The sequence below is a fragment of the Cricetulus griseus genome (assembly GCF_003668045.3).
Source record: "Cricetulus griseus strain 17A/GY chromosome 1 unlocalized genomic scaffold, alternate assembly CriGri-PICRH-1.0 chr1_1, whole genome shotgun sequence".
Lineage (NCBI taxonomy): Eukaryota > Metazoa > Chordata > Mammalia > Rodentia > Cricetidae > Cricetulus > Cricetulus griseus.
The window spans coordinates 103729877-103745171 of NW_023276807.1; the positions used below are offsets into that span (position 1 = coordinate 103729877).

Sequence of the window (15295 nt, forward strand, 5' to 3'; positions counted from 1 at the left end):
TGGGGAGGAATATGTGTAGAGTTGCTTTAGAACTGGGAATGTAGTTAAGTGGTAGAGTGCTTGCCCAACAAGTGCAGACCCTATGTTCAATTCCTAGCAGCTGAAAATTAAAAACAAAATGTCCTTTATAAGCTACATATAGCACCTGGGGGTGGTCAAGGCAGCCAGAATGTGAGTTTAGGGACAGCCTAGGCTACCCATTTCTGTCTCAAAAATCCAGAAGAAAACAAAATCAAACAAGAAAAGAGTTATTATAGTTGTCTTATAGGTTGATGCCTCTTTTTGTTCTTGGTGCCCAGCCTCAGGCCATTTATTGTAAGGATATCTTGGATATTGGGCGGTTCTCTGTGGTGAAAGGAGTCAACCTGGACAGCAGTGATGAAACCTTCTATGCCCAATTTGCTACAGGGTGTGTCAGCATCCCCTGGCAGAATGAGGTACTACTCTTTCTAGCAGAGTAGGTTTATGCTAGTTTCAACAATGACTTGTGTGTGTGTGTGTGTGTGTGTGTGGGTGTGTGTGTGTGTACAAAGTAAATTTATGCAAAAGACTTGACTATGAGGACTAGATCAGATCATGGGTAAGCCAAGACAGTATCAGCAGTTGCCAGAAAGCATGACAGCTACTCTGGACCCTGTTACAGGAGATGGGCAAAAGGTGATCTTGAGATTTGCCTGCCACCCTGGAGTCCTGCTTCCTAAGCAGGGCTAGCTGGTAGCTTGGCTTCAATGGAATTAGCTTTGGGGGGATACACTTGGAGAAAGGAGGGCCACTTTACTTATTTCATGAGGAGGTCAGAAACCAGGAGTCTAGGAACATGGAGCCAGGGAAGCTCTGAAAACTCTGATGTGCCACACATTGAGGTCAGGTGCTAGGTGGGAACTGATAATGCTAGGAAATCACTCACCTCATGGTGTTTCTAAAGCTGCTCTATGCTGTCTTTTTGTGCACACAGATGATTGAATCTGGATGTTTCCATGACCTCAATGAAGCTGCAGATGAGGGAGATGCGACATCACATAAAAAAGAGAAGATGTGTCCCTCCATTCTCAGACCAAAGAGAAATTTCTTACGTAGAATCTTCAGAAGAGGGGTAAAAAAATCTTTTGTAATAAAAGTCAACTGTTGTGGCTGGGGTTATTGCTTAGGGTAGAACATTTGCATAGTATGAGCAGGGGCTTTGTTTCTGAGAAATGGGTGTGGACATGTATATTTACGCTCCCCTGTATACTTTGTATGTATATGTATCAAAAGGAAAATAATTCTAAGGAAAACAACACTTTCCTTTTTGTTTGTTTGTTTGTTTGTTTGTTTTTTGATACAAGGTTTCTCTGTGCAGCCCTGGCTATCCTGTAGACCGGGCTGGTCTCTAACTCAAACATCTGCCTGCCTCTGCCTCCTGAATCCTGGGATTACTAATGGTGTGTATAGCCACCATCCACCAGTTACTTTTTTCCTTTCTGTAATGCCTCATATAAGAAATTTCAACCTGGGTGTAGCTCACACATAGGAGACTGAGGTACAAGAATCACTGTGAGTTTGAGGCCAGCTTACTACATAGTAAGTTATTGTCAGAAAGAAAGAAGAAAGAGGAGGCGGCGGAGACAGGTAGACAGACAGATACACACACACACACAGAGAGAGAGAGAGAGAGAGAGAGAGAGAGAGAGAGAGAGAGAGAGAGAGAGAGAGAGAACGAGAGAGAACAAGAGAGAGAGAGAGAGAGAGAGAGAGAGTGAGAGAGAGAGAGAGAGATTTCATATAGTTTAAGGGCCATATGGTTCTATTAAAACTTACCCAGAAGAATTTTCACAATGCTGCTTGCTGTTAGTGGAAAGACTTTTCTGATCCACATGACAATGACTTGTTAGCACTGAAGTTGCTTCCTGTTTTGGTGACAAAGCATTTTGACCAAGCTTGGCGTCTGATGGAATTCCCACAAACAGTGCATGTGTGAAGTCCTCCATGTCCTGATTCCAACTACTGCTCTCCCAAGTCCACTTAGTTTCCCTTCTAAAATTGGAAATCCTTTGGAGAGACTTTCTGTAGTAGCATTACTTTTGTTTGTTTTTTTCTCATGTATCCCAGGCTGGTCTTAGCCCCTGAACTCCTGGTCCTCCTGCCTCAGCCTCTTGTGTTCTGGGACTAAAAGTGTGTGCCAACACAACTGACAAGGTTAGAAAATAATTTCGCTAAGTAATACATCTTATGAGTGGATTGTTTTGCTTTGTTCCTATCAAGTTTTTTGGGGGGACGTCTTGTAACTATCATATCTTGAGGAATTTACTAAAAGATTGTTTGCTAGCATTCTAATTTGTATTTTTTTCAATATAGAAAAACAAGACTAATAGTAAAAGTCCCCCAAAGTGGTGGTTGTTATGATCACATTTTCTTTCACAACTAGGGATAGCTATATGAACTGAACAAATCAGTCTACTGCATACAGTTAAATCTTACTGGGCACCCTCCTTACTCAGAGCCTATGTGACATCCACTAGAGAGTGTCCTACAGATAGAATAGAGTTACACTGTTTGGAGCACTTTCTTGTTGATGAAACAGCCAGTGACCCTCATTTGTCTTCTGTACTCATCCAACTATTGAATTTGACTTAGCATGCAACAGTAACAAAGCAGCAAAACTCATCTTGAGGCAGAATCTCAGTAAATAAATTAAGCATATACCCTTAAAATTATTTTTAGCAGTATAGGGATGGAAGTTAGGACCTTGTGGATACCTGGTAAGTACTCTAGCACTAAGCTACATCCCCATACCCTCCACCTTTTATTTTTTAAAACATGTTTGAAACAGGGTCCCACTCACTAAGTTTCCTGGACTAGTCTTGAATTTGAGGTCCTCTTGGTTCAGCTTCCTGAGTAGCTGGCAATATATTTAAAAATTCCATTTCTTTGAAGTAAATAAGAAAAATGTATTTAAACATTTTGCTTACCTTGAAATTAGTATCCTTCCAGTTTCTATAACATTATTAGGTATCTTTGGAGATTGGTTCCAAGACGCCAAAGTCTAAAAGTGCTCAGGTCTCTTTTATAAATGGACAGTGTTTATATAAATCACCTCTAGATTGCTTACAATACAGAATACAATATATGAACAGTTGTCATACTATGTTTTTTAACTTATATGGCATTGTCATATGACTTACAATTTTTTCTAAATATTTTTGATTTGGGGTTGGTTGAGTCCATGCTTATGGACCTCATGGCTACTCAAGCAAAGCAAAGCCATCTTGGCATTAGAGATATGGCTGAGGCTGGCCATTGTGCTGTGTGTTGCAGGGCTGCCTGACCACTGGCCACAGTGAGGAGAGGGAGCCAACACAATGATGACCGTTCACTGTGCAGACCACAGAGCAAGACCCTGATGTAAGAAGGAACCTGTCACATACTCAGTGTCTTGTCCTTTCCATGAATTGTAATAAACAGTCTATGACACTGTTTATAATGTGCTTTCATATATTTTTACATTAATATCTGCATTGTCTTTTACTGAAGCTGTATTAAAGAAGCCGCCTGAGAACATCACTGTGTGCCGAGAAGCTCCCAAGTGTGGATGTCTTGTGCATTTGAGTAGTAGTAGTCCTGTCCCTGTATATCTACCCTATACTGTCCAGTTTTCCCTGAACTTTGCTGAGGTTCTTACTGAAATGTGGTGCTGCTTTTTAAATTGTTAATTCAAAACTCTTTCCCAGAATCATAGGTCCTTCCTTTGTTTTAAATCTCCTCTGTCTGCTTTGGTACTCACTCATCTGGGGTAGATTGAAGCCACACATCGTCTTCCTGGGGCTGTGCTACATCATATACAAAGTAAAAAGGTTTTCCCTATGATTCATTGAGGTCTCTTATGCTCTGACTCAAATCCTGTTCTAGCCAGTTCCCTGCTTCCTCATCCTCTTGGACTGTTCCTTACTGAGCTGAATAAGGTTCTTTAGCCTCTACTATTTTCAAATGGATCACATTTTTGTTTCACCCCTGCCACTTGTATTATGATGAGTGCTGTGGAAATCCTGCATCTTGCTTCTTGACATACATCTTGAAGGTCAAATGGAGTTGTAAGTCATGCTGTGAAACATGAAAGAACACTCTGATCTTGATCTTCTAATATGGAAATAACTGGGCTTAAGAAAGAATATAGCTTACCTCCTGGAAGGAATCTTATACTTGATGTAGATCTTATTGGTGAGTATGGCCACCAGTGTTGGCCATGGGGAAGGACCACTCCCTGGGACTGTTACAGATTTTGTGACACTCATGGTCCAAGTAAGTCAGTATGAGGTGTGGTGATGCTTCACTGAGGAGTGTTTTACTTCTATATTATTACTTTTAGTGGGATGCAGAATAGGGGATTTTAATCAGGGTTCTCTAGAAAAACACAACTGATAGAATAACTATACATTATAAAGGCGATAGATCAGATTGCATCACAGTATAGGCTGAAACCTGACAGCTACTTAGTCCTTGAGTCTAGAAGCCTTAATCTCGGTTTGGCACTGAAGGCTTGGAGGACTCCTGGAGAGTTGCTGATCTTCAGTCTGTTAGAAGGCTGAAGAAGCTGGATTCTGATGTCAATGAAGAATGACAGCAATAAGGCAAATTCAGTATTTGAAAAGCAGCCCCACTTTTCCTTCAGATCCCTTTGTATCTATGCTGCCTCTAGAAGGTGCTGCCTATTCTAGGGGAGGGCCTTCCATCCTCAGTTAATCCTTCCAGGAAATACCCTTACAGACCCACCCAAAGATGGGTTTTTTAGTTGATACCAGACCCAATCAAGTTGGCAACAAATATTAATTATTATAAGTTCATCTCTTGTCAACTCAACACCCAATTACACCTTTTTATGTCATGCTTAATTTCCAAGTGAAGATAATAACAAGGTTATAATTCCACTTAACATGATAAAACTGTTGCATGTACAACTGCAAATGCATTATCCTTCCTCCAGAATAGATGGCAAAGTTCCTTGAGGAATGTTTAGTCTTTTAGTATCCCATAACTTAAATATGATAATACAGATTCACAACACAACTACTGATGTTATCTCAACTGATATTACATTGTAAAAAAATAGAAAATACAAATATCTGCTTAATATGTATATTAATATATGTATAGACATTCTTAATAAAATACAGAAACACTCATTGTAATTGCAATCCTTATCTCTTTAAGTGATCATGTAGCCTTAGATGATATTAGCTATCTTCTAGTTACTTGTCTTTTTATTGTGACAAAATATTTGACAGAGGCCAGACAGTGATGGCGGATGCCTTTAAATCCCAGCATTCAGGAGGCAGAGACAGGTGGATCTCTATGAGTTCGAAGCTAGCCTGGTATACCAAGAGAGTTCCAGGACAGCTTCCAATGCTACAGAGAAACCCTGTCTTGAAAAACAAACAAAAAACTTGACAGACATAAGGAAGGAAAGGGTTTATTTCGATTTATAGTTCCAGGAGGAAACAGTCTGTCTTGGTGGGAAGTCATGGCAGCAGCAGTAGCAGGAAGCTGACATTGCATCCATAGTTAGGAAGCAGAGTGTAAACAAAATGTGTGACTAGGCAGTAAAAGCTCAAGACCCCCAGGCAATGACCTCCCTCCCACAAGACTCTGCTTCCTAATGTTTCAACAATATTGTCAGACACAGGGACCAAGTGCTCAAACCTAAGCCTGTTAAGAACGTTTCATAGTCAAACCACAACATTGGGTTAACAGAAGTGTCTTTTGCCTAGGGGAAACAAGCCAACATAGCCTAGGAATTGGAAACAACAGAGCACTGATCAGGATTGTTAGCCTCAGATAAGCAGAGTACACCTCACATGCAAAAAACCTTGCCTGAGGGTGCTTGGTTCTAGAGTAATAGAATGACAGTGACTGCTTGAGTCTGGATCTCTGTACTGCCATCAAAGGCCATATTGGTAACCAAGGGAACAAGTAAAATAACCTCAAATCTTACTCGTAGCGCACCCAGAGGTGTTGGGAACAATGCCTGTATTCTAGGATCATGGTGATGAAAATACACAAGGTGGAGATGAAGGCCTTATTGCTTAAAAGTGTCCTGGGGTACTGGCCCTTCTGGGACACACACACACACACACACACACACACACACACACACACACACACACACACTTGCACGCGTACACGCAAGGAAGTTGAAGAGAAATCCAGGGAACTATAGACCAAGGTCTTCCTTGAACCTGGAGTATTATCTAAATAGGTTTCTCATATATATATATATATATCAATCACATCATTTGGGGCAGGACCTAGGCCCTCCCCCGTGTATCTAGGCTGAGAGAGTATCCCTCCATAGGGAATGGGCTCCCAAAGCCCATTTGTGTGCTAGGGATAAATACTGGCTCCACCTCCAGAAGCCCCATAGATTTCCCAGACCCTGCAACTGACACCCACTTTCAGGGGGCCTGGTTCAGTCCTATGCTGGTTCTCCAGCTGTCAGACTGGAGTCAGTGAGCTCCCACTTGTTCAGGTAAGCTGTTTCTATGGGTTTCCCCAGCATGGTCTTGACCCCTTTGCTCATCACTCCTCCCTCTCTACAACTAGATTCCAGGAGATCGGCTAAGTGCTTAGCTGTGAATCTCTGTTTCTGCTTCCATCAGCTACTGGGTGAAGGCTCTAGGGTGGCATTTAAGGCAGTCATCAATCTCATAGGGGAAGGGCATTTAAGGTAGCCTCTCCACTATTGTTTAGATTCTTAGTTGGGGTCATCCTTGTGGATCCCTGGAGATTTCCCTAGTGCCAAATTTCTTGTTAAGCCAATAACAGCTCCCTCTATTAAGGTATATCTTTCCTTGCTCTCCTCTGTTCTTCCCCCAACTCAACCTTACTGATCTCTCATGTTTTCCTCCCTACTTTCCTTCTCCCCTCCTTTTTCTCCTCCCTCCCTGCCCTCCCCTGTGCTCCCAATTTGCTCAGGAGATCTTGTCCCTTTCCCCTTCTCCAGGGGGTCCATGTATGTCTCTCTTAGGGTTCTCCTTACTTCCTAGCTTCTCTGGGGTTGTGGATTATAGTCTGGTTATCCTTTGCTCTATGTCTAATATCCACTTATGAGTGAGTACATATCATGTTTTTCTTTTTGTGTCTGGGTTACCTCACTAAGGATGGTTTCTTCTAGTTCCATCCATTTGCCTGCAAATTTCAAGATTTCATTGTTTTTTTTCCCCAAATTTTCTCTAAATAGATTTTCTATGGGGAACTTCAGTTGGTCGGTCTAAAACAAGCAGGAGGCTACCCTGTAACAGAGAAGTGGTTACTGTGGCACAGCTGTGATGTCCCTGTGAGGCATGGGGTTTACAGGGCCAGTAAGGCAGATTGTATGTAGCTGTCCCAGAGGCATCTGATCACATTGTATCAGCAACTAAGAAGCATAGAATGTACAGGGAATGGGCTTAGCTATAAAACCTCAAGGCCTACCTTCCCCCACTGACTCACTTCCTCCAGCAAGTCTCCACTTCCAAAGGGCTTCACAACCTTCCCAAACAGCACTACCAGCTGGGAAACAGTGGAGATATACACACAACATATACATACATACACACATACATACATACACACACACACACACACACACACACACACACACACACACACACACAGACACACACACAGAATTTATTAGAATGTCTTACAGTCTATGATCCAGCTAGTCAACAATGGCTTTCTACCAACTGAAGGTTCAAGAATCCAGTAGTTGCTCAGTCCCCCAGTCTGGATGTCTCAGCTGTTCTTCATTTTATTCTGGATTACTGTAGAGGTGGCCTCTAATGCCATTGAAGGAATGGACTTGCCAGTAAGGACAAGCATGCAGAGAGAACAAGCTTCCTTCTTCCATGTCCTTTATATAGGCTGTGAGCAGGGGGGGGGGGGCAGATTAAATTGGATCTTCCCACCTCAAAAGATCTGGATTAAAAGTGGATCATCTTGCTGGGCAGTGGTCACACTCACCTTTAATCCTAGCACTCATGAGGCAGAGGCAGGTGGATCTCTGTGAGTTCAAGGTCAGCCTGGTCTACAGAGTGAGTTCCAGGACAGTCAGGACTGTTACATAGAGAAACCCTGTCTGGGGGAGGTGGGGAAGTGGGGAGGTGGCTCTTCTCTGTCAAAAAAAAATCCAGATTAAAAGTGGGACTTCCAGCCAGGCGATGGTGGTGCCTTTAATCCCAGCACTCGGGAGGCAGAGGCAGAGGCAGAGGCAGAGGCAGAGGCAGAGGCAGAGGCAGAGGCAGGCCAGCCTCTCTCCAGAGCGAGTGCCAGGATAGGCTCCAAAGCTACACAGAGAAACCCTGTCTTGGAAAAAAAGAAAAAAATAGTGGGACTTACTCTATGGGGCCCCAGTAGTGGATAAGTACCCGGGTGTAAGAAGGGACTTTGAGAGCCCATCCCACATGAAGGGATGCTCTCTCAGCCTGGACACATGGGGGAGGGCCTAGGCCCAGCCCAGGATGATGTTGTGGAATTTGGGGAGCCCCTGTGGAGGGCCCTACCCTCCCTGGGGAGCTGAGGGGGAAGGAGTGGGAGCTAGGGGGAGGGGAGGGAGAGAGAGAAGGGATTGACATGTGAAGCAAGCTTGTTCCTAATTTGAACTAATAAAAATTAAAAAAAAAAAAAGTGGGACTTCATGCTCAGTGTTTAAGAGCACTTGCTGCCTTTACAGAGGACCCAGGTTCAATTCCCAGTACCCACACTGGCTCACAATTGTCTAATTCTAGTTCTAGGCACACATACAGTACAAATACATAAATGTAGGAAAACACTTATACACATAAGATAAAAAAATTAAGTATGACTTCTCACTTTGAATAATTGAATTAAGAAAAAAACCCCTTACAGGTATATCCAGCCTCTTGGATTTTAGTTCCAGCAGTCAAGTCAACAACCAAAAATCACACTAGTGAATAGTTGTAACACTAGGCTGGGTGACAGTGGCACACATCTTTAGTTTCAGCACTTGGGAGGCAGAGGCCCTGAGTTTGAGGCCAGCTGTTCTACAGATTAAGTTCCAGGACAGTCAAGACAGAGAAACCCTGTCTGGAAAAAAAGTAACACTGTTCAAAAGTTTCAAGTCAAGTCTCTTCTGATACTCAAGTGAATCACTTAACCATGAGCCAGGGTATTATTTTAAAAAGCACACACACATGCACACAATAAAAACATGTTTTAAAAGGTAGGGCACTAGAGAGATGACTCAGTGATTAAGAACATGTGCTGCTCTTGCAGAGGGTATGAACTCAGTTGCAACATAAACTTTGAGTGGCCCACAATTGGTTTTAATTGCAGTTCCAGGGAATATTATACCTTCTTCTGGACCCTCTGGACTTTGCAAACATTTGCACTAAAGTACATATACCTCCACATATACAGACACCTCCATTTCTACCACCACACTTTTAAAACTAATAAAAGTAAATATTCAAACACACACACAAACACTAGAGCACACACAAAGGCAGGCAAGATAAACAGTAAGGTACTTACTGCAAAGACGATGACATGAATTTGATCCTGGTAGAAGGAAAGAACTGACTCCCCAAAGTTGTCTTCACTATGGCATGTGCCCCCCCCCCAACACACACACCAAATGTGAGAACTTCATTATTCTAAACTGCAATAGCACAGAGTAAACATTGCTATTCCAAAAGGGAGGAATGAGGGCGTAGCAAGGAAGGGGTGGACTAAAGTAAGGCCAAACCCAATATGACAGTACCAAATTCTACATCTCTATTTCTAGCATCTATGACTTGTGATGAGATTGTCTGGGCTTCTGGCCCTCCTGCTGTGCTGCACACATAATCTCCCTTTTGATCTGGTTCCACTCTATGCTGAAGTTTTCCTCAGCTTACATCTCCAACATAGTGGTTGTGTTTTCAGCCTGACAGAATCTAGAATTACCCTGAGGAATGGCATTCTGGACATCCCTATGGGGGATTGTCTTGATTGTATTAAATCAGTAGGAAAACCCACCCATTGTGGGTGGCACCATTCCCCTGCTAGATCTTGGACTAGATTAGTGGAAAAAGGAGCTGGGCAGCAACATTCATTCATGTGCTCTGCTTCCTGATTGTAGAGCTATGTGATCAGTTGCTTCATGCTCCTGTCACCTAAACTTCCCTGCCATAATAGGAATATACCCTTAAACTGTGAGCCAGAATAAACTTTTTGTCCCCTGAGAACCAATTCTTTGTCCTGTTACTGTAAGTCTTTACTCCAAGCCACCCAAGCCCTGCCGCCACATTAAGGTCCCAAGTACCACACAGAGACTTATATTAGGTACAAAGCTGCTTGGCCAAATAACTAGGATTTCTTATATGCTATCTCAGTCTTAATTATCAACCATAAAGACTTATCTTATTGGACGCCGGCTGCTGGCGTCTTCTCTTGCCAGGATCACATGGCAACTCCAGAGCAGAGAGTAGGAGGAAGAGAAAAGGGGGAAGACTTCCTTCTTGTCCTTGCTTATATATGAGTCTGCGTTATTTATTTTGTTTGTATGTGGGCATGTATGTAACACAGCATGCTTGTAGAGGTCAGAAGACAACTTATAATAGTTGCTTCTTTCCTCCTTGAAGACTCCCCTTTTCCATGGAAATAAACAATCTCCTCTGTTGAGGTCAGACTCTCGTCTCATCTCTTTGTGCCTTCTGTCTCTTTACTCTGCCCTCTGACATCTAATACGTGGTGCCCTGTGTGCACAGTCCTATCAGAAGTCAGAAGATGTTGAAACTGGATGATTGTGAGCCAACATGGGGGTGCTGTGAGTCAAACCAGGTCCTCTGCAAAACAATACGTACTCATAACTATTCACACATCTCTCCAGCATTCAGCACTTAGCTTTTTGAAGTAAGTTCTGGGAATCTGGACTGAGATTCTTAAGCTCCTTATGATATTTTCCCCTCATCCTTCTCATCATTTTTGTTTTCCGTCAGAAATGCCCATTAACCTCTGCTTATAGTGTTCAATTTTATTTCTCTCTCCAATGTTCTGAACTCTTCCATATTCCTCCAGAAATCCAAGCATGTGGTCATCTTTATCACTTCCACAAACCCACTCTTAATACCAATGTTCTCTAGTATACTAATATCCTTGCTATGTCAAAATAGTTGACAAATTTAAGGTTGTCCAACCTTACCTTCCTCTTGAACTAGGTCAGAAGGTCCACAACAGCATGTGTGGAGCTCATGAGTAGCCCCTTGGTCTTAAGGGTGCCTAGTGTATTTAGTGGTCATCACAACTGCAGTATTGCCTTAGTGTTCTTTAGTACCTTAAGCTAACTCTGTGTCATATCAGAAAAGAAGGGTTTATTCTGACTTACAGTTTCACAGCATAAAGTCCACCATGGCAGGGAAGGAATCAGCTGCATCCACTGTCACAAAGGAGAAAGTGATGAAATTATGGTGCTAGCTTGCTTCCTGCTTATTAGTCTGGGGCCACACCCAGCCAATGAGTGTTCCTGCGCATATTTAGAGTGGGTCTTTGCTCCCCAAGTTAATCTAACTTAGAAAGTCCTTCACAGACATGTCCAGAGGTTGGTTTCCCTGGTGATTCTAAATGCCGTCCAGTCAACAATGGTGATTAACTGTCATAGCAACTGAGCACTGTTTCTGGTGTAACATACTTATAATGGACACTGAAGCAATATAAAATTAGAATTTATGGCACTCCTGCACTGGCTGGACATGTAGAATATTTCATTGTCACCACAGGATGGAAGGCACAGCCAAGGCAGGGTACATTTGTAAGGACTAAGGACTTCCAGGAATTGAAATGGCATGGCAGCTTTTTTTTTTTTTTTTGAGTGTTTCTCAAAAAAAAAAAAAAAAAAAAAAAAAAAAAGCACCAGTTGGAGGACAAAGAGGCAGCACAAAGATGAGGTAGCCTCTGACTTAGAGGTGAAGTGAAGTGTTTTTCAGAAACTATCAGATATAACCCTTTGCTAGGGACCAGTTACTTCAGAATTAGGCTTTTTTCTAATGCTTTTCTTTTTTTTAAAGATGTATTTATTTATTTATTTATTTATCATGTATACAGTGCATGCCAGAAGAGGGCACCAGATCACATTACAGATGGTTGTGAGCCACCATGTGGTTGCTGGGAATTGAACTTAGAACCTCTGGAAGAATAGTCAGTGCTCTTAACCCCTGAGCCATCTCTCCAGTCCAGAATTATGCTTGTTTATATGTATGGAAGTGAGTGATCTTGAACAAAGAAAACAAAAAGCCGCCCAAATACACTGGGAAAGGAAACTGCTTTCCTTCTGTGCCCATGCCACTCTCAGTGCTTCACTTCTGATACTAGATGGCTTCTCTCATGTCAGCCAATTCTCTAACACCACCTTGGTGTTCTATACTTCTGTTCAATCCTGACGTGACTCAGTGTTAGCTTAAGGTACTCAATAAAGAACACTGAGGTGATACTCCAGTTGGAGTGAACACGAGACACTCTAGTCCTCCTTTATTCCAAGGGGCCACTCTTTGAACTCTACCCAGGCCTTTATAGATCTCTCTCAGTGTAAGGAGAAGGTGAGGCTGGACAGAAACAACATCTAGAGATGTTCTTCCAAGAATCTCCCGTGAAGCCATCTCTGAGCTGCTTCCAGGGCTTCTCATCCACATCTGTGTATCCAGCTACATCCAGAGGCTATTTAGCACACAGGTGTCTGCAAGGAGGATTTTAAGAAATTTGGTAGGTAGGTTGGGGCATCAATTTGTGGATATTTGGAGTCCCTTGTAGTGCTGGATACAAAGAGAGGATTGTATGGTAAATGGGTCATAAATTCTTTCCCTGCCACCAAATGTGGTATTGATCTCTTAAACGGCTAAAGAATTCCTAGTTCCACCTTGTCCTTCTGATCATTATGAAAATGTAAGTTGGAGCAAAGGACATATGACTTCCAGATGTTTATATAGTAAACGGCACTACATATTATATGGCAAATTGCAATATGTTTGGCACATCCATGTGTATATGTTCTTAAAATATTTGCACAAGGACCTTTATTTCCCCTCTTGTGCTAAACCCAAAGAGTATAGGCTCTTTGGAATTTACTTCACACCAGCATATGCCCCATATTCTAGACCAAGGAACAACCAGTGTGTTTCTTGTCAATTTTGCATTCTTTTTCTCCTTGACATTTTCCTATTCTTCCCTTTTGGAGTAACAATATGTCCTGGCTGGTTAATCTTGGTTGTCAACTTCACTGAATCTGAAATCACCTAAGAGGCATCTATGGGTGAATCTGTGAGGATACATCCTGGATTCACTGAGAGGGAAGATACCAAAGTAGACATCACTTCCTGATTGCAGCCCATATTTAAGAAGGTTTGAGGAAAAAATTGTTTGTTTGCCTGCCTTTGCTTCTTAGCCAACGACTGCATCTACTCTGTTGGTGCCATTACTGCCATCCTTCACTGACATCAGCACTCAGTTTTTCTTTTCTTTCCAACATGAACTGAAGGTTGGCAGCTCTCTAGGAATCAGCTCCAGATTGATACTGCTGAGGGATCTAAGTTAGTAGACTGAAAAGCTTCTAGGTTCTTAGCCTCTTCATCACGCAGAAGGGTGTTATTGGACTTTCAGACTGTCTTGGGTAAGCCAACTTAATAAACCCCTGCATAATATATGTTTATTATATCAGTTGTTCTTCTAGAACCCTAATACATTAACCCTGGCCTACCACTGCATATTGGAAGTATGTAACTTTCTTTTTGGTTTACAGTGGCTCACAGCTAAGAATTTGCCTTGAATCTCAGAAGATACTTTAACCTTGGACTTTTGAGCAGTGTCCAAACTGTTAAGACTTTAGGGACTCCTAGAGATGAACTAAATCTATTTTCTATTATGAGATGGACATAAGACTTTGGGGCCCAGAGGCAGAATGTTGTTATTTAGATATTCCTTCTAAAGGCTCATTTGATGAAGCTGTGCTCCCAGATGGTGGTGTAACTGAAGGTTATTTGGATCATAAGGGTACTACCTTAATTAATAGATTAATCCATTGATGTGTTCATAGCTGAATGAGCTAGGAGAACATTGTTGTAGTTGGAGAAAAAAGGTCACTGAGGGTACATCTTTGGAGGACATACCTTATCTCAGGTCCCTCTTTCCACCAGGAGGTAAGTCCACCTGTCCTGTCACATTCATGAATGTATTTTCTGTGTTACATGCACAGGCTCAGAAGCAGTGGAGCCAAGTGGCCATGTACTGAAAGTACTGAAACTCTGAGGATTCTTTCTCTCTGAAGGTGTTTTCTCAGATAGTTCATCACAGCAATAAAGAGTAAATTTTCCTTACATATTATTAGAGCTCTTACACTGGCAAACAATGTTAAAATTTAAGGTGAAAACTCATCAGAGAGCCAAAGGAAGAGATCTGATAAAATTTTCATTGCAACAATGGAGACTACCTTACCAGGTGCCCAAAGAATAAAGGAGTGAGCTAACAACACACAACAGGACAGAAAGAGGCTCTAGTCACATCTGGCTCTTTACTTGGTGTCTGTATCATGATTTATTTATGTGATGTTTGCTCTTGATACTTTTCTTAATGTTGCTGTAGTAAATGATCATTTGTCACACAGGAGAGCAACCCTTCCTAGGTTGCTGTCCTAGGATCAATTACTGGATCTGTTTCTGTTGTTTGGACACTGTACCCATTTTTAAGGCTTTGGAGATACTGGGCCAGTTTCTCCACTGTGTTAAATTTTGAATTAATATGTTTTGAAGTATGCCAAACTTTTCTGTGAACGTAAAAAAAAAAAAAAAAAAAACTGTCTTTTTGAAAAGGAATGATAATTGTTTGAAGAGGTGGGTCTATTTTTCAGTGTGTAATTATGGAAACATGCTACTCTTGTCTTGTTTTTTCGAGCAGGGTTTCTCTGTGTAGCTTTGGAGTCTATCCTGGCACTTCATCTGGAGACCAGGCTGGCTTCAAACTCACAGAGATCCGCCTGCCTCTGCCTCCCGAGTGTTGGGATTAATGGCGTGGGCCACCAACACTCGGCTGGAAACATGCAACTCTTAAAATATGTTTTTTATGTAACATTTAATTTTTTTGAGACAGGGTTACTTTATGCAGTCCAGGATGTCCTAAACCTCACTTTGTAGACCAGCCTGACCTCAAACTCACAGAGATCTGCCTGCTTCAACCTCCCAACGGCTGGTATTAAAGGCATGCACCATCAGTACCTGGCCTCGATAACCCTTTTTACAAGGCTTTCTCATCAGATATCCTGTGGGGCTTAAGGGAAAGTCTAGGCATAAGACTTTCTTCC

At 42.1% G+C, this 15295-nt stretch overlaps 1 protein-coding gene across 13 annotated transcripts in view; it reads left to right on the forward strand.

The window, feature by feature from the left end:
* Positions 1-3540, forward strand: part of Grk4 (G protein-coupled receptor kinase 4) — a 73238-nt gene extending 69698 nt beyond the window's left edge. For 9 of the 13 annotated variants that reach the window (XM_027387140.2, XM_027387145.2, XM_027387144.2 and 6 more), the window contains 2 exons: positions 300-437; positions 956-1284. In XM_027387140.2, the coding sequence (XP_027242941.1) occupies positions 300-437; positions 956-1153 (336 nt within the window). In that variant the 3' untranslated portion in view covers positions 1154-1284. Of the gene's footprint in view, positions 1-299; positions 438-955; positions 1285-3294 lie in introns of those variants that run through there. The other 4 variants (XM_027387142.2, XM_027387143.2, XM_027387146.2 and 1 more) reach the window with 2 other exon arrangements.
* Positions 3541-15295: the final 11755 nt, after the last annotated feature.